This window comes from Cuculus canorus, chromosome 2, assembly GCF_017976375.1.
Source record: "Cuculus canorus isolate bCucCan1 chromosome 2, bCucCan1.pri, whole genome shotgun sequence".
Classification (NCBI taxonomy): Eukaryota; Metazoa; Chordata; class Aves; order Cuculiformes; family Cuculidae; genus Cuculus; species Cuculus canorus.
Window position 1 is genome coordinate 29025529 of NC_071402.1, and position 26357 is coordinate 29051885.

The 26357-nt window shown below is 36.6% G+C and overlaps 1 protein-coding gene across 4 annotated transcripts in view; it reads right to left on the reverse strand.

The window, feature by feature from the left end:
• Positions 1 to 26357, reverse strand: part of WWP1 (WW domain containing E3 ubiquitin protein ligase 1) — a 59864-nt gene that overhangs the window by 18920 nt on the left and 14587 nt on the right. For 2 of the 4 annotated variants that reach the window (XM_054059014.1, XM_054059013.1), the window contains 9 exons: positions 19274 to 19364; positions 15526 to 15664; positions 13091 to 13215; positions 10227 to 10364; positions 10063 to 10129; positions 7798 to 7979; positions 3218 to 3566; positions 1064 to 1159; positions 248 to 422 (listed from right to left, as the gene is read on the reverse strand). In XM_054059014.1, the coding sequence (XP_053914989.1) occupies positions 248 to 422; positions 1064 to 1159; positions 3218 to 3566; positions 7798 to 7979; positions 10063 to 10129; positions 10227 to 10364; positions 13091 to 13215; positions 15526 to 15664; positions 19274 to 19343 (1341 nt within the window). In that variant the 5' untranslated portion in view covers positions 19344 to 19364. Of the gene's footprint in view, positions 1 to 247; positions 423 to 1063; positions 1160 to 3217; positions 3567 to 7797; positions 7980 to 10062; positions 10130 to 10226; positions 10365 to 13090; positions 13216 to 15525; positions 15666 to 19273; positions 19365 to 26357 lie in introns of those variants that run through there. The other 2 variants (XM_054059015.1, XM_054059016.1) reach the window with 2 other exon arrangements.

Genomic DNA, 26357 nt, shown 5'->3' on the forward strand with positions numbered 1-26357 from the left:
AAAGTCCTAACTATCATGAAGTATACAAAGCTCAAGTTAGAAAACAGACTCAGAAGCCAGTATTTTTTTTCTGCTATTAAGAACTACTTTTGTTAATATATTTCAACAGAGTCAGAATATGAATTACAGATGCCAAATGACTCATAACATATAGTTGAATAGACACAAAACCAGTTTAGAAAGAGTTAAAGAATAAAAAGTGTATCTATACCTCTCTACTAATTTCTAAATTTTATGTAAAAGTTACCGAATAGAGGTATCGTTGGTTAAACTGTTGCATAGCTCCCTGCAGTTGATTCCGTTGAGATTGCCATTGTTCGAAGTTCCTTACTGATTCCATTGTTGGTCGCTGCCACGTTGTTGTTCTGGTGTTGTGGTCCACATAGTAAACTCTCCCACGATCATCAACTCTTCTTTCCCAGCTTTCAAGAAACACAAACGTTAACATCTATATTTTTCAGTAAAATTACATAACTATTTTTTTCTTTATGCTAAACTCCTAGACAGTACATGAATGAAGTACTGGAGTCACAGGCATAATTTAATTTTCTAAAGGACACAAAAGTACTCTCCAACTTTACTGGTAGAAGGACAACCACACTGAGCAAACACAGACTTCAAGAAATAGCATGCTTAGCTCTCTGTCACCTCACTTTAACTTGGAAATTTCTCTGACCATAGGCAATGTTGGCAGATTCCACAGAAAACACTTTGCCTGGAAATCCAAGGTTTGGAACCAGTACCCTACAGCTAATGGTGTGACTTAACTGATGGTGGTGAAACATGCATCATTTAGTGCTTAAATTTTAAAGGAAGAACAAAATAATTCATTAAGTGTATTTGAACAAGTGATCAGAACAAGTGACGTATACAATACCAACATTCCTATAAGAGTACCTGCAATTAATATAATTCTTACTTTACAAAGCTAGAATTTCTTAATATATGATGTATGATACAGCTTCAATGAGCTGCTTACTAAACCCGGTACCTTTTTCTGCACCAAACAAAAATATATAGAGCCATTATCATAATTAAATTAAAAAAAAAAAGTCTACATTACCCAGGAGGCAAGGGCTGTGGTCTTTCCCATGTTGTAGTTCGTGTGTTGTGATCAACATAATAGGTTCTACCATGAGGATCCTTTCTTTGCTCCCACCTTCAAGACAAAAAGACTTTCATATAAGTCAAGGTGAAAATACCTCCTTGAATGAAAATATTATGATTCAAAATCCACTCTAAAACACCAAAGAGACCTCATGCTAGAATACATATCAGTTACTTCCTACTTGAAGTACTTGGCAACATCATAAAAACTTCTTTAAGGGACTTGTTACATAAAATGAGCATATATCAATACTCACTAACATTTTCAAATTCTTTTTAAAATATATGGAAACAGTCAATTAACTATTTGCTCAAGGCTTGGATGCTAAAATAACCTCATTCAAAAAGTGTTTAGACATGTATTTTCAAGTACACATCTCTGTCTCAAAGAAAAGAGTGAGTTTACATTTTGAAGTGTTGTTCCCTATATCCAACAAAACCCAGGATCTGTCACAGCGTGCCTGAAATGTGTGCTGTCAGATGGTTTTCCCGAGTTTCTATTTCCAACCTGGCAAATTCTCTACCTGATATTGCTGGCACTATTTCTTCAGTTTTAGCTGCAAAGCAAATTTACACTGAAGACAGAAAGAAGAGCAAACATTACAAAAAAAATGAAGTTTCATGCTACTGAGAACTGCCATAATGCATTAGAAGAATTTATAGATGGGAGGGGAAAACAGGATGAATGTTAGATGAAAAGCTGAAGCCCTTGCTTGCATTAGATATATTTGGTTTTGTTTATGTATATACATAATTAATTAGCTCCTAAAAATATAAACAGAATACTTTGCCTGTTACTTACAGGATTTGATGTGCATTTTTCCTTGCTATTACAAAGTACCCTACAATACTTCTACAAAATGTTTTCTGCACTTCAAGAGATTAAATGCCAAGTCTACATCCACATAAAAGAGAAGCAGCAGCATATTACAGAGTTACTAAGTTACATGTTACTAAGGCTAAACCTAATGGAGACAAACAGATCAGGAGAGAGTGCCAAAAAAAAAGAAAAAAAAAAAATCCCACAGAAAGGTGATCAGGGAGGAACGATGAAATTCATTTATCCATGGAGTGCACTATGCCTGCAACTCACGATCCTGTCCTCAGTGGGAAAGCAACTTTTTTAAAAAATGGTGTGTGGAGAGGGGATGCCCACAGGAATTGCCACTTATGAAGAGCTTCCATTACCAAAGCATCTGAAAATTAAAAGCTTTGTAACTCTTCCCCACTAATATGTATACAGTATTTCTATCTGTTTATGTGCTTCTTTTCCTCCTGTTTATCTAACTGTAGAACTTCAGGTTCTACAGTTCAGGTGAAGTGCCACTAATAATTTACTAAGCCTCCTTCAGAGGGAGCAGATACAATACAGACTCTCTGATCAGCCACATTGACACAAGATATGTCCACTTGGAGTAAGAAAATTTCTGTGTTCAGAAAAATGCTAGAACTGTTAATTTTTTTTAATAATAGTATAGGAATGTTAGTATTTCCATTTAGTTACTGAAGACATCTTTTCACCTGAACATAAAAGCATCTATAAACAAAAATTCAGATTAATGTATTTGTTTGAGCATGTACTATGTTTTCATTAAACATCTATGCACATCTTCAATTATGCATTCAAGGTCTAGGACTACAGAAGTACTTGTGAACAGCCTAGTAGAATTACAAGTTTCTGGCTACTCCAAGCACATACACACACTCCATATCTGTATTTGTATCCATAACATTTTCGGTCTCACTGTTACACAGCAAGCATTTACAAATATTTCTCGGCTATTTTATCAATTTATACTTCTCTATAGTTTCATCCCTACTACATTCTCAGAGTTTAAGAGTCAATAAAGTAACAAATTATGACCTAAATAAGTTTGAAAGATCAAATGAAAAGTCTTCCATCTCAGTAAACTGGTTATCATTTGCCACCTTCTGGGACAAGAGCTACTAGCCAGTTACAGCCGCAGTAAAAAAAACACATTTTAGATTGAATAACTCTGTCTCACACAACTGACCTGTATTTGGCAGTCTCAGTACAGAATTAAATTTGTTTTGTTATACGCCTGTTCAAATGAAACGTAACTATAGCACTAAAATCAAGCCTACATACCCTGGTGGCAAAGGTTCTGTGCTGGCACTACCAGGCTGCTGTCTTACAGGTTCTGCAGATGCACTTGAGGTGGAAGAGGATTCCCTTGGTTTTGCTGCATCTGCTGTGGTACTGTTTCTAGCACTAGGTTGAGCACAGTCTGTTGCAGCTGTAGGCTCTAGTCCAGCAGACACAACAGGTAATGCAGCAGTGTGGCTTTCGGAACAACTAGTTGCTTCTGTTGTTGACTGAGGTTCTTCTGTAGTGTTAGTGCAATCTGAAGACATGGCAGCTTCAACTGAACCTATTGGAGCCTCGGAGACAGAAGAATTACCAGCTTCTGGTGCAGAGGCGGATGACTCACCATTTACTGAGAAATAAGAACATTTGTGTATCAGATTTACTGTTCAATTGAGCAGCTTATGGAGAAAATGACACTGAAAGAACATGTTTCAGTTGCACCTATGCCTTAAGCAGGTTTCTTGCCCAAGATATCAAAAATTCACTACGCTACTGCCTCAGTTAAAGTTGTAATTAAGATTTACAGCCTGCAAGCTCTCTAATACTTCCCTGCTAAGGTAATTTCTTAGTTTCTGCATATCTTGGTTAACTCAACATTATACTTTACTTTTTATGTTAGCAAACAGTACTAATCTGCTTCCCAGAGCACAGTACTACTTTGTTTGTTTTGAAACTCTGGAATTATATAAACTTCAGAAAAGAATTCTGATTAGTAAAACACGAAAGGAAAATATTAAGAGATAAATAACTTTGTGAAATATGGAAAACTAAGAGGCAGTTTTTGCAGTTGAATTTTTTTCCTTTTTCAGAGCTGAGGTACAGAACCCTACAAATAAGCACAAACCAACTGCATGTGAGTGTGTGTTTCCAAGTCACACACTTTTTCAAAAAAATCCTGCTCCAAAAGCAGGATTAAAACACAAAAATCAGTATTTGGCTAACGTAACTTATGTAGTTCAATGACTGAAGAAAATTATTTTAGAGTCATAAAGTAAATCAATATCTGTTTTTCAAAAACCAATGCAAAGGTCACCCAACTCAAGCAAGCATAATCTCATAAAAGGTTTCAAGCAGGCATGGATTTAGCAGGAAAAGGGGGCTAACAATGCTTTATTACTCCCAAGCCCACTTGGCCAAACATTCATCAACACCCACCATCTGCAGAGCTTAACAGAACCATCTCTTAGCACTACAAGATATTGCCTTAGACAAATCAGTACTGCAGTCAGTACAACCCCCATTAAAAGTCAAGGCCCTATATTATTATAAAAGCAGTACAACATCATTCACAACTTTCATCTTATGCACCACCGATCAACACCATAGAGTGACATTTATTAAACTCATCAGTTTCACCTCTTCTAGAGTTGGAATTATTTTTCCTCAACACTACATATAACTTGCAATGTAATTTTCTCTCTAACAGCATACTATCAATTTCAAGGACTGAGGCCAATACAATTACTCTATACTCATAACCTTATTGAAACAGTTTTGCAAAATTTAACCCTAGACCATGCCTATAAAATGCCTCCATCATTTTAAAGAGTTCATTTACTTTAATTCTGTATAACACTCTTACAAATAACAAAAATCTAGATTCTAGTTACTTCTTGCAATACTTATATAGTGCCAGCAATTTCTTGCTTTCCCAGATGTCAGTAAAGAAGGTCAAAGAATTACAAACAATAAAAATGTCATCAGCAATGTATTTAAACTAGCAAGTCAGCTTCTTTAAAGAGTTATCACTGGGCCATAAATACTTCCTTGATATGCATAATGATAAGCATGATTTTAAAGGCAGCAGCAGATTTGTAAGATCTGTAAAGGCACTGGGTTTTAAACACAACTATTCCAGGTTAACACATCACTACTTCGAGCTTAAACAGAACAGCGTAACTACATTAAGACATTTAAAGACTTCATATTATTTCAAGCAAATGTTAAGCATGACATCACAAAAAAAAAATCATAACTACAGAAAATATGATCGAATTTCTTCAAAATTCTGCTTTAACCACCAATAATTTTACTTAAGATAGGAAAAAAGCTGACTGAAATGTCAGTTTTCATTGAAGAAGAATTCAATTCATCCACGTGAAAGAGTGAATGGGATTACATAACAAAGTTGGAAGCAAAGTAACTGACAAATCATCAGATCTTTTAGGAAGCTGATCTCCAAAACTGATCTACAAAATATTACAACAGCCAATTGCCTCATCAATTAGATCTCAAACAGCAATTCTGGCAACATCACATAAAATTACAATTCTGCTAAACACAACAGCGCAAGGGGAAAGTGTGTCTTCAACATATGCTGGAGGCATGATTTAGGGAAAGGCTGTGGATGTAGTCTTCTTGGACTTCAGTAAAGCCTTTGACGCAGTTTCTCATACCATTCTGCTTAGGCCTGGACAGGTGAACACTCTCCTGGGTGAAAAACTGGTTGGATGGTCAGGCCCAAAGAGTGGTGGTAAAGGGAGTTAACTCCAGCTGGAGGCCAGTCACAAGTGGTGTTCCCAGGGCTCAGTGCTGGGTGCAGCCCTGTTCTATGTCTTTATCAATGACCTGGACGAGGGTAAGTTTGCAGATGACACTAGGCCAGGTGGAAGTGTCGATCTGCTGGAGGGTAGGGAGGTACTGCAAAGGGATCTGAACAGGCTGGACAGCTGGGCTGAGACCAATAGCATAAGGTTTTACAAGGCAAAATGCTGGGTCCTGCACTCGGAGTACAACAACCTTATGCAGTGCTACAGACTAGGGGAAGAGTGGCTAGAAAGCTGCACGGAGGAGAAGAACCTGGGGGTCTTGGTCAACAGCTGTCTGAACAGGAGCCAGCAGTGTGCCCAGGTGGCCAAGAAGGCCAATGGCATCTTGACTTGGATCAGAAACGGCGTGACCAGCAGGTCCAGGGTGGTTATTCTCCCCCTGTACTCAGCACTGGTGAGACCACACCTCAAATACTGTGTTCAGTTCTGGGCCCCTCGCTACAAGAAAGATTTTGAGGTTCTGGAGCACGTCCAGAGAAGAGCAACAAAGCTGGTGAAGGGGCTGGAGAACAAGTCTTATGAGGAGCGGCTGAGGGAACTGGGGTTGTCTAGTCTTGAGAAGAGGAGGCTGAGGAGAGACCTCATTGCTCTCTACAACTGCCTGAAAGGAGGCTGTAGAGAGGAGGGAGCTGGCCTTTTATCATAAGTGACAGGGGACAGGACAAGAGGGAATGGCCTCAAGCTCTGCCAGGGGAGGTTCAGGCTGGACATCAGAAAAAAAATTTTTCACAGAAAGGGTCACTGGGCACTGGCAGAGGCTGCCCAGGGAGGTGGTGGAGTCACCATCCCTGGAGGTATTTAAAAGACGGGTAGATGAGATACGCAGGGGCATGATTTAGTGGTTGATAGGAATGGTTGGACTCGATGATCCAGGAGGTCTTTTCCAATCTAGTGATTCTGTGACTTGCCTTGAAAACGGTCTCCACCAACTGGTACAAATGTTGAAAGCTGTTATATCAGTGCCTCAGTGAAAGATCAGGGAAGATTTCATCAATATTATTACTTGAGCAAATCAAATATTTTTGTAATTACCCTATCCTAATAGATTTCAAATGGATCTCTCTACTACTGAAGAAAAAGGGAGAAATGCCTAAATAATATATATGACCTCTGGCCCTCAAATGAAAAGAGAAGAGAATTAAATTCAAGTTCTCCAAATACAGCAAAGCTTCCGAAGTCCTAATTTAATTACTACCTTTTAAAGTTCATGATTGTTTCTGCTATCTTCCCACCACAACCATATTTCCCACTCATTCCACTACAGAAAGTCTGATGGTCTCTGTTCTACCGTTTATTAACAGCTTGCCTATTTCTATTGAGGGTTTTCTTTTTCTTCTACTATCGCTGTAAGCTCTCTCAAATGGCTGAGAATAGGCAGAAAGTGCTTAGAAAGCACAGTCATTATTAGATGCAAAATTTTGCCAGTAGAACAAAAAATTAAGAAAGACTTTCTTTTCACTTGTTTTGCTGTAATGAAAGTTACTTCTTGTCATAATTCAAGTTTTTGAATTTAAGAGGAAAATGAAATGTAGTATTTACCCATACCAGTTTTGAAACAGCATACCTTTTAAGAAAATGGAAGGCAAGTCTGTTACACGTCTCAAGTCAGAGTATAATAGTTCCCTGACAGCACTAGAAATTGGATTTATCCAATGTCAAAAGAAACTGAACTATAATTACTCAAATTAACTGTGAAAAAAAAAAAATCTGATTTTTCCTCCAGGCAGTCAGTAATATGGGTTAGTCATCTGGGACAGAGAGATGGACCTTTCAGATGCTTTACATCTTTCTTCATGAGAAAAAAGAACTGATGGAAAAGTACAAAAGTTAGCACATCTAAGAATGGATTTACTCCAGAAAAAAAAACACAGAAGTGGACGTGGAAGACTATGAATTCAAGCCAGTAAACACCCTTTCAGTATTTTTGAAATACAACAAAAATGTATAGGAAAAGTGGCTCAACTTCAGGTACGTTTCAAGCACATAAAAAAGCCGTATGGAACATCAATCTCATAACTCTTCCATTCTTACCAGTGCTGTTGACAGGCTGAGCTACAAGTGGTTTGGGTACTGGTGTATTTTTGGGTCTAGCTGCAACGTGAGTAGGAGATGGTGTGCTGTCTCCATTAACAGCTTCTACACAGAACGTATTCTGTACTACAGAGCTGGAAGGTACTTGATTGTCTATCCCATTGGAAACGTCACAAGCAGATCTTGGAAAAATAAAAGATCATTTTAGCTTACTACAAGCAACACGTTAAACTTATGCAACTAAAACAAATCTTACACTAAATCACACAAAATAAATAAATGGAAGTAAATTCACAACAGTTTATAACATAATGTTTGCAACCTAGATAATAGTCAAGTGCAAGACCAAAACAATTAAGGAACAAAAGGCAAATCTGGAGTTTGAGGATTTCAGATACTTAAAACAGGTAAGATTTTTCCACTTCCACTTCATCTTTTAGTTGTAAAAACATATTAGAATTGAGATGGACAGAGCGATGTATCTGTCACATCTTCCAAAACTACCTTAGGGACCCTTCGAAAGTGCAGCAATGAGCAGGAAAACTTCCCTCATTCAGCAAGTGGAACAACTGGTTTTGTTTGCCATTCTCTCAAAAAATTCTTCTAGTCATAGCATAAGAAAGTAACAAAACCCTTCTTCAGTATAAGAAAAATAAGATCAGCTCCTCTGTGCACAGGCAGGATGGGATATTGTGAGGACAGATACACACAGGTAGTTCTGTGTCTCTAACGCCACACGGAAATAAATGTATTTTAAGAGCTTGTGAATTCAAAGTCTTGTTCAATTATCCTGTTTTTAGTTAAAGCGACTCAAAGACATATTGTGAAAATCACATTCAATGCCAAGTCCCCATCTTCTCAAGGAGTACAGGCTAAAAATCAAACAGAAGTTAAACAGATGACAAAAACCATGACAATTATTAGAAGACCCATTTTGCAGAGCAAGAAAGGAAACAGAACGTCCATGCTTCCTCACCCAACTCCAAATAAACGGTATAAACAAAGTATTAAAGTATTATCCCTTTTCAACTCTATACTGCAAACCTCATTTGCTTCCTAAAGACATAAGTTACCTTAAAACTTTTCTTCATCTCTTAATTTTAAAAGTGTAAATCTAAACTTCTGGATAGCTGCATGGAAAACTGCTGTAATCAAAATATCAACATCAAGAGCAAGATCCCAGTAAAAGCCACACCTCCAGCAACAACAGTAGAATGAAAACAAACTATTGGTACTACTATTTCAAAATGGCAGGCAGTCTTTCAAAATAACTTTTAATAGTCTCAAACCTTTCAAACAAAAACTAAGGATAAGCAACTTTTTATCCTCACTCCTTCATAGTGGACATCCATGAGGGAACAGAGACAAACTTCCATATATTAAAAAAAAAAAAAAAAAAAGTGTCCCTGTCACTCAAGTACATAGGAATTGTATTTTTTTTTTCATTCCATTCTGTGCCAAGAACTTAAAAGAAAAATGGTTCACTGAAAGGTAACTGAGCAGGCCAGTAACATTAAATTAATCTGAATGTTGACTTATTTGACTCACTAGTGGTAAGGTGACAAACAACCTACTCCTCCTACTTTTCTCCATGCAGTTCTTGAGCTGGTATAAAGACAGAGAAGCCAAGAATGAAGTTCTAAGTTGATCCCAAAGACTTTATACTGCCACTTGAGGTTGAAGCAGGCAAATCCTTTGCTTCAGTGTTCTTAATTCTGCTTCCTAAATTCAATATGTCTCTCAAACAACTTCCTGATCATGACCTTAAAAGGAACTGGGTGAGGGGGAAGAAATTTAGGCTTTTTTTCCCTTCTTCCTTCCATTCAGATAATATGTTGCAACAAGTAGGTACACATGAACAGAAGTGGTTCTAAAACAGCAAAAGACAACAAATGGAATAAATGAACAAAACCACACTGAACCACTGCTCCCTTAATCTCTGCTGCAGCACTTAGTAGACTATCAGTTGAATTTTTATGTTCACAGGACTACACATCCAACAGGCAATGACAAAGTAGTGGAGAGCAGACTCTACCAGCAGAGGAAGAACAGAGTTGTAAATTTAATTATTCTCAAACTAAAATATGTCATTATCATGTAAGCAATGTTTCTAAAACCTGTGGCAACATAATTTACGTGCTGACAGTTAAAATTTATCCCCTTCAAAAAGAATTCTAAAAAATCCCCAGAACAACCCAAACATTTGAACTGATACATTTGCTAATATACTTCATTTAGGGTAAAAACACAAAAATAAATTCCAACCTGGATGTACTTCTTGCTGAAGCATCTCTGCTTTCATGCACAGCCTCGCCATTTTGCTGAACTTCTACTGAACAGTAAGAAACAAATTCAACAGAAATACTCTATTACATCTGTTTGAAATCTTAATAAAAATATCACCATCTGATTTAATTATTTTAACTTACTGGTTGCTGATGAACTGAGATTTGTAAGAGACTCCTGTTCAACAACCAAACCATCTAGCACAACTGTCAGTTCACCTGTTTGCACCATGCCACTCTTGTTTTCCAAAGAGAGTTTCAATTGTTCTTTCACCTTTTCCACTAAAAATGGAGTTGGAGTGGGCAGGGGGAGAGGAGGAGAGAAGGGATAAAGGAAAGATTAAATTGTAAACAACATTTAGAGACTTTCAACACAAAAATGTGATACATATATTTAATTGTACAACACTGAACGTGAGAGAAATTCAGATGATTCAAATGAACCAAGAAGTCACCAAGAAGCTATGTAAATTTACATCTGCAGGGGGTAAAAGCGCAGTTTATTGTAAAAATAAATTGGCCATTTACACAGTATATTCTATAGGTTTGCTATAGGAGCCACACGGATTCAGTACTTTCTTGTTAATGATTTTCCAGGTTTGCTGTTTCCACTAAGCCCTTTCGAGATTACGTACTACTAACAGAAAATGAGAAGGCTTATTCTAAACTACACATCCCAATATTACAAGTCACAGGGAATTTCATTCTACAACCAGAGCTTATGCTCTTTTCTCATATCGTCTTCCAAAACTAATTCTCATATTCCATTGAAAAGAACATCCCTATGAGGAAGAAGTAAATGCAAACATTGCACAGAGTCCTTCCTCATTTTTTAAATTATTTTTAGTAAATCCTTACTAGCATTTTCATAGATCCCAACTCCAAGGATTAAACAGTAACAGGATCAGAAACCATTTTCACCAAAAGTAACTGAGATAACTGAGATATAAAAAGATGTGTACATGTTGCAGTAAAACAATTCAATATGATTGATAAGCAATGCACACATTTCTAATGACACATACGTAATCCAGATGTAAAACATGTCGTAGATGCTTCATAATTCTCTCTAAATCAACTGTTACTAGTACAGCAGGTAAAGCTGCATGTCATAAATCCAAACACAGTCAGCTATGAGTTCAAATTAATCAGGTTTAAATGGTTAAGGTCTTTTAGTATTTGTGGTCTCAGATTAAAAGATTAATTTTTTTAGATACACCACCATATTTCCCCCCATATGATAGCATTCCAAGCTGAAGTTAAAGCTCACTGTGCACTTCTATGCATGAAAATAGCATCTCCCTATTTTCTTCATTCTTAACACATCATAAATGAACAACAAACATAAAAGCAGGGAAGGCTACCATAAACTACTGCCAGATACCCCCAAGCTGTTACTTTAAAGACTAGACTTGACAGTGCAGTTCGGCAGCAGTTATGGGCAGACATTCACTGCTGTATTACAATGGATTTCAAAGTACTTTAAATCGCTGGAGCAAGCACAAACCTCCGAAAGCTACAGAGTAATTGGAATAGCAATCTGCATTTTGGAAAAGAGAAAAAAGAAAGTAGCCTATCACAGAGCCGTTAAATTAACACATTTATAAATCATCATTTCTGCAAAAGATGATTGGTTTAGCTTCTGCTATTTTAACAGGTTGTCTCCCCAAACCAGATCAACAGTTGGCTATAGTCTGACTGAGCCAGCAAAAAGCTGGGAAGGGTGTTGACAGCAATTCCATACTGGTGGTGTTTAGCAGGAGAAAGTAACAGCACTAATTCTAAAGTTTCTGCAGACGATTTCCCCTTTACGCTTCCCTCAGTAAAGAGCCTTTCAAGCACTCCATTTTAGATTAGGTAACAATAACTGAATGACTGAAGGATACTCAGATTGCTCTACCATAGATTGGATAATCCAGTGTGTGTCAAACTGCTGACTTGCCCAAATCAGAAACACTCAACATAAATTACTTGTGGTGCAATCAGTCGACCGTTCCCTGAAAGAATGTGCCAAGTTGTTGGTTTCTACATCCCCTGGATCTACAGTAATAGAATATAAATTATTTTGTTAGAAATAGTTAAAATAGTAACTACTTTTTTTGCTACCATTATCACAACCCAGAGTCTTCTGATAAAGTTGTTTGGGCTTTCTAATTTAAAAAAGAAGCACTTCTACTGCTTAACTATGGAATCTTGGGCAGAACCTTTGCAATAGTGCTGAAGAAACGCCACTTGATTTTGGATTCTGTTTCAATTTTCTGTAAGAATCACAAAAAATGAAGCTTTTTTTCAGTCTCTTCTTTCCCCCCACCTCTCTAAACAGAGCACCTGAGTCTGTACATCTAACCTGTGAGAAAAGTTAACTGGTTTAGCTGGAATTCTACTGCCATTCTGGAGTGGAATTTAAAGTGTGGATTCACCATCTTCTTGTACTACTGAAAAAAAATTTAAAAAGCAATTTGATAATGAAGACCTGTTTTAATTCCGCTGAAGACAATTAAAATTAGAGTTACATAGAACACAACAATCACTAATGTACTAAAAGGAAGTTTTCAATTGTTTCATTAATCTGTGGTTCCTACTGCTCTCTGGGCAGCTAAATTATGAGGGAAAAATATCCAGCTTTTGTATTAGTGATTCCAGAGAAGGAAAACATGAAAAATTACACAGATGACTTTTCAGAAAGTTTAGACTTTTTTTTTTAACAAGTCTAAAACAGATCTTCTAGTAAATAAATTATTAATTTGCCACAAAACATTGTATTTAATCACTTCTGCTTTTACTTAATCTGTAGTAACTCATGCTCATAATTTTGTTTAAAAATTATATCCCATTTCTGCATTTAAATTGCTGTCGATAGCACAGACATCTCTAGATGAGACAAGTAAAGACATCAACTGTAAGTCAGTTGTAATTATATGTATAGTTAGTAGTCTGGTTGCCAGTTTGATATATAGATTAGTAATAATAATTCTACTTTAATCAAAATATCCTTCACGATAACTTACATTTTCTATTGTGTATTTCCAAAGCTTGTTTCAAGTCTACAGTGGCTCTTCCTAATAAAGCATCTGCTTTTAAAGTGTGATGGCTCCACACTCTAAATTCCAGCGTAGTCTGTGGAGTCACATTCCTGCATATAAAATACATTTTTTTAAAAAAATACACAGATTTTAAAGTATTTGTTCTTGTTATTAGGAGTATTTGAACTTAACTCAGTTTCTCATATTTATTGGATTTCTTGATACTAATTAACTGAAAAGTCTGTACTACAAAGGGAAATTTTTAACTAAGAACTGCAAATACTATATCTACACTTAAGATAAAATTTAAAGTGCACTAATACGATAGCATAAGGCATTTGAGGAGTATCAGAATAACCTAAACTAAGCTCAAACCTCAGTTATATAAAACATATCTATTTATCAAAGACATATTTTCCTTATTCCTCACTATGCCAGTACTCCAACTGAAATCTCACATTATTAAATGAGAAAAAGGTGGTAAGTATATTTGTATCTCACTAGGTAGAAAAAGACTAAATACTCTTTCAAAAAAGGAAAAAACAACCAATCAGTTACTTGCAACGAGGAAGAACCCACTTAATAGGTGTCAGCTTGCCATAAAAGTGTTAATAAAACATTATTTGCGAATCCACAAATATATATAAAGCCATAATGCATACTTACAGAATTCAGAGGGGAAAAAATCAAATTATGAAGCTAAAGTAAAAATTGAAGGGAAGCAGAAATGTAAAAAACCAAATTACAATAATATTATGATAACCTTTGGCAGTGATCTCTTCCCTGCTCAGGAAGGAAAATGAGAAGCTATGCTAGGTGCTGGAGAGTAAGTTTTGTAGTACAAGGTCTAGTACTGCAAGAGTGCTCCTGGCTGTCAAAAATGGAGTAGAATCACTGTACTGCAAAAAGTCAAAGGCCACATACATATCCATCAGTACTGAATACAGAAAGTTGTACGAGCATTGATGAAAACAAAACTAAAAACAACCCCCACGCTCCCAACAAGAGCTTTATAGGCATTTCAACGTGTTGGACAACATGGAACATTTTTGCCAAAACCCATGAGCAAATATACTTTTGCATTTTGAACAGGCTGCCTTCTAATGGAATTCTTACCAAAAGACCACCTCAACAAAGAAAAGAAAACAAAAAAACTACACACAGAGACTATACTGCTGGTGCTCATGTGGACCCACAGAAGTGTGAGGAATTTGGTAAGCTAGAGTTCACTTATCCTCAAACAGACTGGGCAACTGAAGCAACGATATCATCCCAACAGCCAGAGGAAGTGGTAGGCAGAATACCTTTTGTACATAAAGGTAAGTTCCTAACTAACACTGATGTGATGGAATGAATCTGTTCAGCTGTACTGTGCAAGCCAAATCACCTTATGTCTATCAGCTAACTAAATCCTGCCAAATCAAACCTGTCTCCTCAATAGAAACTTTGGTCTCTGTGAATATATCGATAGCACTGTATTTGTCCTAGTAATAACACCTGAAAATCTGCATCAGGTCCAAGATGATATTATTTTCTTTAACAGTATGGCAAAGGGCTAGTAAGCTCTACTAAATCTGAAACACTGAGAAAAGTGCCACAGGAATACCCTGCTTGCTCCAACGTAGGTCTGCAGTTAACAAGTGTTGCCAAGCAAACAATTTCCCAAAGCTAGGCATGTTGTACCACTCCCTGCACTCCAGCACTGCTAGTTATAGGAACCTGGCATGATTCCTACTACTAACAAAGCTGTCTATTGCCCAAATACAGATCAGATGCTGTAAAATGTACTTGGCCATGCTCAATGTCATTTGATACTAGCTATGCCATTTCCAGACTCAAATCTGAAGCATACAATCTTGCTTGTATAATAATGCATTCTAGCCAACTGCATAGTGCAAGACTGAATTTTTTTTTATAGGGTAATATTCAGGTATACTTATACCTCAAGTGCAGTTAAACCAAACCACAAGAATAAGTTGCATAAGTTGCAAGGCCATCTTGCAGTAAACCAGTTTTGTGTATGTATCCTTTCATTAGGAAATCTAAAGGAAAAAGTGACCTTCCTCATAATTACTGCTGAGATGTTTTTCCTTTTAAAGTTGAGAATGACATGGTTACAATTAGTAATACCTTCTAGAATGGAATCTTGAACTTGAATGGTCTATAGTGCTAACAAATATCAGGAGTGCAAGTAAACCACGTATAGCAACTGTGTGCAAGGAATACTCTGTACAAAAAATAATTTTGAAAACATTGTAACAATTGAGGAAAAAAAATCATTTGAGATAAATATCATCTTATGTCCGCATTTAGTCATCAACAGCCAGAGAAAACTATGTAGGCAGGCAAGCTTAATAAATATTTGCCTGCAATGTCTGCTTAATAAATAGTGTTAAATACCAAAAAAAAAAAGTACTTACACTGTCAGCTGCTCATCCCATTTTGGATTTGAAGAACTACTTGATTTTGCTGTTTTCTTAATTTCTCCATCTGCAGTTAATTCCGTGTAGAAAGTTGTTCCAAACCAATTCTTCTTCCGTTTCAGTTTGGCACTAGAAACTAATAAAATACATTGTTTTATCTATAACAGCATACTGTTACTGAAAAACAGAATACATACTGCTAACACGCTACGTGAAACACAGAATAGCAATGTTACTCCTCACGGTTTCTACTTCTGCTGAACATAAAGAGCTCAAGGCTAAAATGGTAGCTTTTATTTTCAAAAGCTACTTTGTCAAATACTTGAAACCAAGCATGACATACTCTCTTCACCACATACTGGCAGGATGGGTTAGAGAGACAATACAAAATTTTTTTAAGGACAAACACTGAAAATCATGTGGGTTCTTTTGTTTATTTTCTTATTGCTCTTCCTACGTTTTCCTTAACTGAAAAATATCTAAGTAGGATACATCTGAGACATTACCGGGCAGATTTTTTTTTAATTATATGTAGTTATGAAAGCATATGCAGTTCAGGCCTATTTCAAAATGTCCCTGTATAGCAAAGCCTGTATGCAGAGCTTCATTTCCTTGCCTATATGACTCGTATGGTTAACCTGTGGTTTAATACATCAGTTTCTTAAAAGTAAGAAATCAAATTTCTGCTATTTAAACAGCTTTGCAGATAACTTAAGAGTTTCAGCTAAATATTCAACAATTAAGAAATAAAAAAGACCAAAGAAGCTATTTTTTTTACCTCTGAAACACCGTCGAGGTCCTTAGTGCTCCTAAACATAAATCTGTTCTCCCACTTCCCCACTCAGCTGAGGAAGTCACCACAAAAACCAACAGCAACCTCACTGTCAACATTAAAATTCTATTTCAGGAAGATTTTGTCTTCAGAAGACAAAGTCAATAGACTTACAGTTGTATCTACTGGCTGGCCACGCCTTCAATCTCATTCCTCCCATACTTCAGTGTGACTCTCTTTCCCTCCACTTTCAACTTAAAGCAAAGCTGAGTATTTTTAGCCACTTGGAAATAATCATTCCCTGATATTTTTCTGTACGGTACTTGCTAATTCATAAGTAAGTGGAAGTTAACTAAATTGTATAAAAGGGAGACAAAAATTCCATCCATGCATTTTTGGATTAAACTGCTCTGAGACGTACACATTAGTTACTGTAAAGTTTGTGGGATGCAACCATCCAAGATTCCAAAGGCATTAACCATGGACTTTCACTTCATTTCAATTAAAAGGTGCACATTTAACTCCCTCACATTCAAAAACCCAGCCTAAGTCATGCATCATGTAACGTTAAAGGAAACCACAGTCTTCATCAATATTAAATATAGAAGATTAAAAGCATAATTCCACACATGGGTTGTATTTTTTCATCTGAAATCATGACATATTTTTAAGTTCTAATAACCTCTACCTCTTTCACATTTTTTTCCATATTTTATTTTCCAAAGGCAACTGCAATATTTGTTAAAACGTAGGTAATTAGTCACAGTATTCAAGCCTTCTCTTAGCTTCCTCCCTTTTATCTGATTTTTTTGCCATTAAGTTTTGAGTCCCCAAACACGGTTAGGACTTCTTTTAAAAAAATTAGGAGTAAGTAACAAATACTAGAAAAGACTTCAAAAAGAACTAGCTAGACAAGATATCTTGTCAAGTGTATTTGAAAAAATACTGATGTCAAAACTTGTCAGCAACATGCTGTAACTGTCCAAACTCCAACAAGTCACCATTCCATATTAATTTCCTTGCCTACAAAATTAATATATGCTGTCTTAATAAAAGTGGGCTTTAAGTATAGCTCTTGAAAGTAAAGTCTAGGTTCTACACCGGCATAAACTAATCTGAGCATAAATGAGCACAGGTCATTAGTACTACAGTCCCACTCTCCTCTGTCTCCCACTTTTCTTTGTATTATCACCAACATTCCTTTGATCTTGCAATACAGACTGGATAGAGAATTAAACCTTGAGAAAACTAATCTTAAAATTGTATAGATTTCTTCCCACTTCGATCCCTGAACCAGATCTCTTGAAGCAAAGAGAAGCTCCAGTGCCACAAAAACACACTACTAGCATAAGGAGCAGTACAATACGGGATTATCAAAATTATCATTTCTGTCATTTGTATAACTCAGTTCATTACAGCTGTATATATTCAACGTACAGATGGCTCCATCTAGGCTATCAATTACTGTCAGTTTTGATGATTCATCATGTTATCTGATCCTTCAAGTTAATCAGGTTTAAGGTTGCTCTCATCTAATTTGATAAAAATAATCGGGCCATTTTTGGACCATCCAGCATGATATATCTTTCTTGAGACACAGCTTTTTTAAGACACAGTATGTTATTCATGGTTTTATCCACATTTTGTTCAAGTCAGCCTTAATACATTCTTGGTCAAGCATTCATTCTTACTTCAGGGCTCCCAGATTTCTCAGGAATCCTAGAATGCTGAAGTTATTTATCAATGGTAGAATAATATTTACGTACGTACATACACACACACATATTTATGTGCACATATATTTATGCACAATATATAACTACTTGCTGGTAAGATTTTCACTTTTAATTACTGTAACACTGTCATAATTAGCTATCAAACTTGTTTTCCTAGATTCATTTTGCTTATCTTCACACTACAATGAGCCTTTGTTCTGCTCTGCTATCTCACACGAAGAACAGCTAAGATGGACACTGATTGTTACATCCCTGACCAGTTCTTATCCATGAGTAGCAAAACGACCTACTTGGCCTGTTCAACATATACTGAAAAAAAGCATCTCCAACACAAACAGGAATTTCCAGAATTGCTTGTAGCCCACTGTGTTTCCACACCAGCAGATACCAGCATGGATGAATTCTGCCTCAAACTATGAGAACCAGCACAGCAAAAGGAAAAAAAGGTAAACAATCACAGGATGCAACACAGCAAATTCAAATTGGATAAAATGAAAAACATTTTCACATTGATGAGGCTTATCACCAGAACGAGTTGCCCAGAAAAGATGATAATCCATAGCTTTCAAGACACTGAAAATTCAACTGGACAACACCCTGACCAACCCGATGCAACTTCAAAAGTAGCCCTGCCTTAAACAGAAGAGTAGACTAGGAGAACCCCAAAGGTCCCTTCCAATTTATATTATTCCATATGGCTGTGTAATCCAAACTGCTGCCCTAAAGATAACACAGAATACCTATCTTATTCTCAGATGTTTACCTAATACGTCATCAAAAACCTTAATCTTTTAAAGGGCTAGCAGATTTTGTGAACTTTTCTCCAGTTCTTCTCCAGAAGAACTTCTTCATTGCGCCCATTTTCAGCTTGGGGTCCACTACAACCGCCCATCTTTTTTGTAATATTTGAATAATATAGGTTCCCTCTATAAAATCTGTGCCATTAATTAGTTGTTTCCCAAAAAAATTCCCTACATTTGTCTCTACTGTTGTATTGAATCTCAATTTTTTTCCGATTTGAAGAGATGATTAAACTCTATCATACAACTCACTGTATAACTTCTATCAAGCTTCAATTCATCTACATATATTATAGACATATTCTTAGCTGTAACATCGAAGTTATTAATTAAAATATTAATGATACTGATCCATTTTTACACTCATTTCAAAGATTGCGTTTTTAGATTACATATGTTTTCCAGTGAAATTCATCATGATACAAATCACTACTTACCTGTTACTTGCATCTGCAATCTTCCATTATGACTGTTACTTGTATCAGATCTTGGAGAGGCTGTGGCCATGTCAGAGGTTTAGGCTTTAGCCTACAAAAAAAAAAAAAAAAGAAGTACACAAGTAGCTTTTTAAAAATTACTTATCTCTGCATGTTAGTTAGAACTGTTAAATAAAATGCTCAACTAAACACTCAGTTACCAAATGTTACTCAGGTATGACAGAATGCATTATTTCATAATGTGTTGTTTAATATCTTCATCAATGATATAGATGATGGCATTGAGTGCACCTTCAGCAAGTTTGCAGATGGCATCAAGCTGAGTAGTGAGGCTGACACCCTTGAGGGACAGGATGCCATCCACAGGGACCTTGACAAGCTGGAGAAGTGGACTTTTGAAAACCTCATGAGGTTCAACAAGGCAAAGTACAAGGTCCTGCACCTGAGTTGGGGCAACCCTCAGTATCAATATAGGCTGAAGGATGAAGAGATTGAGAGCAGCGCTGTGGAGAAGGAGACCTGGGTGTCCTGCTGGATGAAAAGCTGTACATGAGTTGGCAATGCGCACTTGCAGCCCAGAAGCCAAATCGTATCCTGGGCTGCATCAAAAGAAGCATTGCCAGCAGGTCAAGGGAGGGGATTCTGCCCCTCTACTCTGCTCTGGTGAAACCATACCTCGAAGACTGCATCCAGGTCTGTAGTCCTCAGCATAGCAAAGACATGGACCTGTTGGAGTAGATCCAGAGGAAGGCCACAAGAACAATTAAAGGCCTGGAACACCTACTCTATGAAGAGGGGCTGAGAAAGCTGGGGTTGCTCAGCTTTGAGACGAGAAGACTGAGGACACCTTATAGCGGCATTTCAGTACTTATAGGGGGCTCAGAAGAAAGATGGGGAAAAACTTTAGCAGAGCCTGTAGCAACAGGACAAGGGGTAATGATTTTAAATTAAAAGAGAAAAGGTTTATATTAGATATTAGGAAGAATTTTTTTTTTTCACTGGGGGTGGTAAACACTGGAACAGGTAGCCCAGACAGGTGGTAGGTGCCCCATTGCCGGAAACATTCAAAGTCAGGTTGGATGGGGCTCTGAGCAACCTGATCTAGTTGCTCACTGAAGGGGGTTTGTACTAGATGATCTTCACGGTCCCTTCCAATCCAAACCTTTCTACAATTCTATGATATAACCTCTTAATAAAACCCAATTACTTCAGCAATTTGTCCCAGGTTACCCTTGAGGATATCAAGACACTTCAGTAATGCATACATTTACATATTTTAGAACGACTGTGTAAGGCAAGAAAAAAAATCAGCAGTGATATATCAGTATTCCCATCTCCAGAAGGTATGCTTATGGTCTGACTTCAGATGAGCTAAGCACCAACAACTTCAAATGAAAAAAACATCTGAAACATTTACATGCTTGAAAATCAAGCTGTCCTCAGAACAATACACTCAAGCAATAACGCAAGTGATTCAGATAACAAACATTTGAATTCTATCTCAAGATTTGCAATCAGCGTTCTATATTACTGTTGTCCTCCAACAAATCGCTTCCCCCAGGTACTGAGACAGTAAGTACTTTACAAGGACACCCCCGTCTTATCATTCGGTGACTGAAATAGTGTGGCCCTGATCGCACCCGAGGCATCTTCACAGCTGAAACGCATGCAGATAATATCACAACCCCCTCCTGAATTACCACACCCAAAACAAAGCTAGAAGTAAAATATTCTCCATTTCTATCAGACAACTACTTTTCATGAGAAAAGAATACATACAGTTAAAACTTCCCATGATCTCTATGAACTTCCATACAATTATATCTGTAAGCATTAATCAGTACCAAAAATAACATGGAACAGTTGTCTCTAACCCTGTTTGTGCACTTCTATCATTAAAAATTTTTGGAGTATACACTCCCAAAATGTCTCTACTTCATTACATATAATTATACATTATATATAGGTATTACTGTAGTAACATAATCTGTACATTATAGAACATGTAAAATTTGAAATTAAAAAAATGAGATAAAGGTGAAATAACAGTATTTTAAGTTATTTTTATTATTAATGGTACAAAAAAACCCTTTCTGCTCTCTTTAACATTTCTTTTTTGTGAAAGCTATGTGATTGAATATGCTTCACCATTTTTTAAAACATTGGCTGAACAGTTTGTAATACAGTGATTTGTAAGTCCGGTTCTAAATATAGTTTATTTCAATATTTGGTTTTAAAGGCTGTCATAGCTGGAAAAAAGAATCTACAGAAATATGTACACCCAAATGAAAATGCATACTGACTGCACTTACTAAATCATGATGCTCATTTTTCATTCCCATCCACTAATTATACAAAGGTGTTCCTTGAAATTTGGCCAGTAAACTTCCACCCTCCTCATATATCAATCAGTTAAAAATAATGACGTGTTGCATTTTTATATTTTTAATAAATGCATACAAACCCCCCTGAAACTCTTTATTTAGAAGATGAGGAAATTCTGCTTCCAAGTTGAAGTGTACAGATAGGAAATTTTTTACAGAGGACACAAGTCTTTTCTGGCAACAAAAATCACACAATGATGGAAACATTTCCAAGCATCTGTTTTCAAAATGCTCTCTTCATAGCACAACACTCTTTCAGAAAGCAGTCACCTTGCTCATAGTTCAAACATCACCTTCACCTTGAAGGGATGCATTAAGTGTCTTTATTATTTTAAAAATATCTAGTTAGCACACTGCTGATAACCACTTGTCATCACAGAACAGGTCATCAAATTCAGGACACTCTTTTTGTGAAAGAAAAACACAAAACCAATCTTTAAGTTTTACAACTCTTCTAATCGCTTTGCCATGATAACAGAAGATCTTCATAGTAAGTCCGTGTCATTACAAATTATTGTAAAGATTCTACTTGTTTTCATACAATTAAACACATTGATGACATCCTGCTCCACTTTGTGCACTTCTGACGCCAACTTTGTTGTTGTTTGCCTATGCACAATGCAGTGAACGAATTCTACACATGGTGGTCTCCTTGTAACTTAACCCCAGAATCCTTTTTTACTTCCATCAAAGCAAGAACTCCACCAGTGGTTACATTTGCACAGTTTTTCCATTTTAAAAAATGCTGTTATTAAGAAAGTCATTTACTGTTAAGAATGTATCTTCTCCAGTACCTCTCCTTAGTGACTTAGTTCCTTGTGTATTTTATTATCAACACAGAATTTAGCAACTGCCATAAACAGAGCCAAGTTACAAACATCTATACTTTCATCCAACTGTATAGCAAGCCTCCCACACTGTGTAATCTGTTCTAGTATTTGTTCCTTCAAATCTTTGGCAGTGTTTTCCAGACATCTTCCAACAGTATCTGCTGACAAATGAATCTATTTTAGTTCCTCACCATATTGTTTTCATGTAGTATTTCAGACATTTTTACTGCAGCAAGAATATCAAGTGTTTTCCCAACGGTATGTGGCTTCTAGGTCTTTTACTATTGAGAAACCTCAAAAGAAGCTTCTAAAGATCTATCATTAGATTAGTGAACTCTTGTAAAGTACTGAACTGATTATTGCATGACTTCAAATATTGCTGAAAAACTGCAGAGGTTTGTCTTCCAGTTCTGGATGCTTAGTTTTTAAAAGGCTTACTATTGCAATGGCTTCATACTATCATTATCTGATATCTCAAGCTACAATATTATCTTAGGGTGAGGTTCATCATTAATTACAGTGGATATTTCATATCCATATTTCAAATAGTCCAAATTTTTTTGGCCAACATTTTGTCAGATCTAACTCCCACTGTTTTTACCCTGTAATATGGCGCGCCAGGAGCTTATACTATGAGAAGCACCAGCTCTGCCACGTTCTTGTTCACTTGTGCTCACATTATTAGTATTGTCTTCAATCCACGGTCTCTTTGCCGAGTTTTTTTTTAAGCGACTTGACCATTTTCTGAGGGTTAGTTGAGTCAAAACTAGATAATATATCCATAAATCTAGCTAACCAGGAACCTGTAAACTACTACTGTGACCTCACACATTGTGCAATACCAAATCCACCCTCAGGACACCTCATGAACCATAAGTGACACAGAGCCATCTGACACAGAGACCGAGTGAGAATGTCAGTGTCAACACGTATATTAAATAGAGTTCTACTTTTTTCTTATTTTTCAGATATTATAAGTCCTGATATTTTCCTACCACATCCCAGGCAGTCAAGAAGGACTGAAAGATGGTGTTTTTTTTAAAAAAATTAACTATCTTTAAAAGTTTTATTTCAAATCATGAAAGCCCTAACCACTAATGGGCAAGGGAACACTATGTCCCATGGGCACTGTTTACTGCTTTCTTGCATCATGCATACACTTTTCCTCATCCCTAAATCAATTCTCATCATTCAAAATAAATGCCCAGTTTGGCTACTGAACATGTGATTAGGGGTTAAAATCTTTGAGTTTATCTCTATATAATCTTAAAAAGCAGATTACATACAGCTATGTAGGAGCCACCATCCTCAAAGTTATAATTTTTCTGAAAGTCAGGGGATTAATTCTACCAGGGCTACAGTCACCATACATATGAACTTGCTACACCTCTTCATTCAAGTTCTAGGTTAAACTTCATTGGTCCAAAAGACGTTAAGTTTTACCTGCAGAACTGCTTTACTGATGCATACAAATTGCCACCCTCTCTCAAAATTCCTGGACACTAAAAATTAATTAAGGGAGCCACATAAAGATCATAATTATCACAACACTTCTGTCTAAACCATCCTCATTATACTTAACTGTTACATGAACTATCCAATCTATAACACTTACTAAGCCCTGTAAGAGATGCTAAAAATTAATATTACTTCAATTGTATAAGTTATTTTGGGTAATTACAGATTAATTAGGACAAAATAAGGCCCTAGCAAAACCACAGAATGGCTGACATGTTAGTTTATTATAAAATTAAAGGATCACTTCCTAATTCATATGAATTAACAGTCTAGATAGCAATAACAGCATTTGAAAATTTTTGCCAGTGAAGAATTTTCTTTAAACCTCAAAATGCTATTAAAACATCAGAAATAAAAGACAACCATGCTACTGAGCAATTCATTAATTTATTCTTTATTCTTTAGTAGATAATTTACCTATGCATCAAATTTAAGCAGATATATTTTAAAGTACATTACCCATTTGGTAATGAATGCACCTGGTTGTAACCTGATACAGTGCTATATTGCAACACTGTTATTTCTTGTAAAGTTGAAAGCTAAAAAGTATCACTCCAGCAGCAAACATTGCAACATCTTGAATCCTGAACTGCAACATTTACATCCAACATTGGTCAATTGGAAAAGACCAGTTCTTCTCACTGACAACACTTCACTGCATGTCTCGGAAATGACTCTGCAGAAGCTGCACAAACTGGGCTACGAAACTCAGCTTCACCCAGCTTAGTCACCAGACCTCTCTCCCAATGATTACCACATTTTTGAGCATTTCAACAACTTCCTGCAAGAGGCTTTTTTCCACAACCAAGTAGCAGCTCAAATCACGTTCAAAGAATGCATTCTATGCCACCAGAATAGATATGTTTCTTATAGGCAAAAATATGTAGCTTCTACTAGTTCTTATTTCAATTCATAAATTTTATTCTAAGCTGAGATTCATTGCACCAACCTAATAAATTCACTAATGGTTTGTATCAGTAATTGTGGAGATTTTTCATGAAGAACCAAGAAACTGAGGTGTAGAACAGTTCAACAACCAACACAGAAAGTTCTTTTCCTTATTCATATGATACTATAGGAGCCAAGCTAGAAACAAAAAAAAAAAAACAACCTATCAAGTTTAAGATAGTAGGGTTTGATTATCTGTGATAACATTTTCCTTCCATTGTGAAAAGATATCACAAAACCTGTTAAAATATAGGAAAAATAATAAATCTGTAGAAACAAGAAGTTACACAGCATGACTTTCAATTTAACTTTAAATCAGAAGTTCTGCAAGTCAAGAAAGTATGAAGGTCCTTTTCTGCCAGCAGAATGTCTTGCTTCTTGTGTTAAAACTCAAAAGTACTACCAAAACCATCTTCAACCGACAACATTCCTCATTCCTTTACCTAGGAATAGCTTACAAGCGTTCTCAGAAAAAGAAATTATTTCAGGCTGAGAGGACTGGAAAAGGACCCAAAAATGGGAACTGCTAAATCCAACTTTTAACAAAATAGAAGAGAAAAAAGCTACAAGAAAGTCTTCATACTTTGTTATCATCAACACAATTTTTAGAGTGAATTCAGGCCAGCCAAAACAGTAAGAGACAAAACAGCATTTCACTTCTCATGTTTTCACCAAGCCCACAGCACATACTGAAGCATCTAGACATACCTGTGGCTTACTTAGGATCTGTTTTGACATTATTAGAATCTCAGATTCAGCAGCCTTCTCCTCAAGGTCTATAAGGCCTTGTCAGCAAGGCAACGCATAAGTTCTTCCTGACAACTAACAGCGTCTCAAGGGATAGCTCAACATCCCTCATAGACTGCAAATATTTTGTCACTAAGTTCCAAGCCACCAACCTTACAGCAGACCCACACAGATCTGAACTGGAAAGCAAATTGCCATTCTTGTCACTTCATAGAACATCCTGAGATAGGAGAGACCCATGAGGACCATCAACTCTAACTCCTGACTCCACAAACAACCTAAAAGTCCAATGATGTATCTAAGAGCACTGCCTCAACAAGTCTTGAACTGGGAGCACTGCTCAGTTTCCATGGTTACAGTATCTCCTGTATTAGTAAGACCTGGTGGAATGAGTCCCACAACCTGGAGTAATGGGATGGAGGGGTACAGGCTGTTCAGGATGTATAGGCAGGGCGGATGAGGTGGAGGAGTTGCACTTGATGTAAGGGAGTGTTAAATAGTACAGCCCTTACAATTACTGGTGACGGGGCTATGAGTCTGTGGGTAAGGATTAGGGGGATGGAAAACTTTGGAGATGTAGTGGGTGTCTACTACCAATTGCCTAGCCAGGATGTTAGCAGTGGCAAGTTAATCTATAGGCAATTATGAGAAAATTCT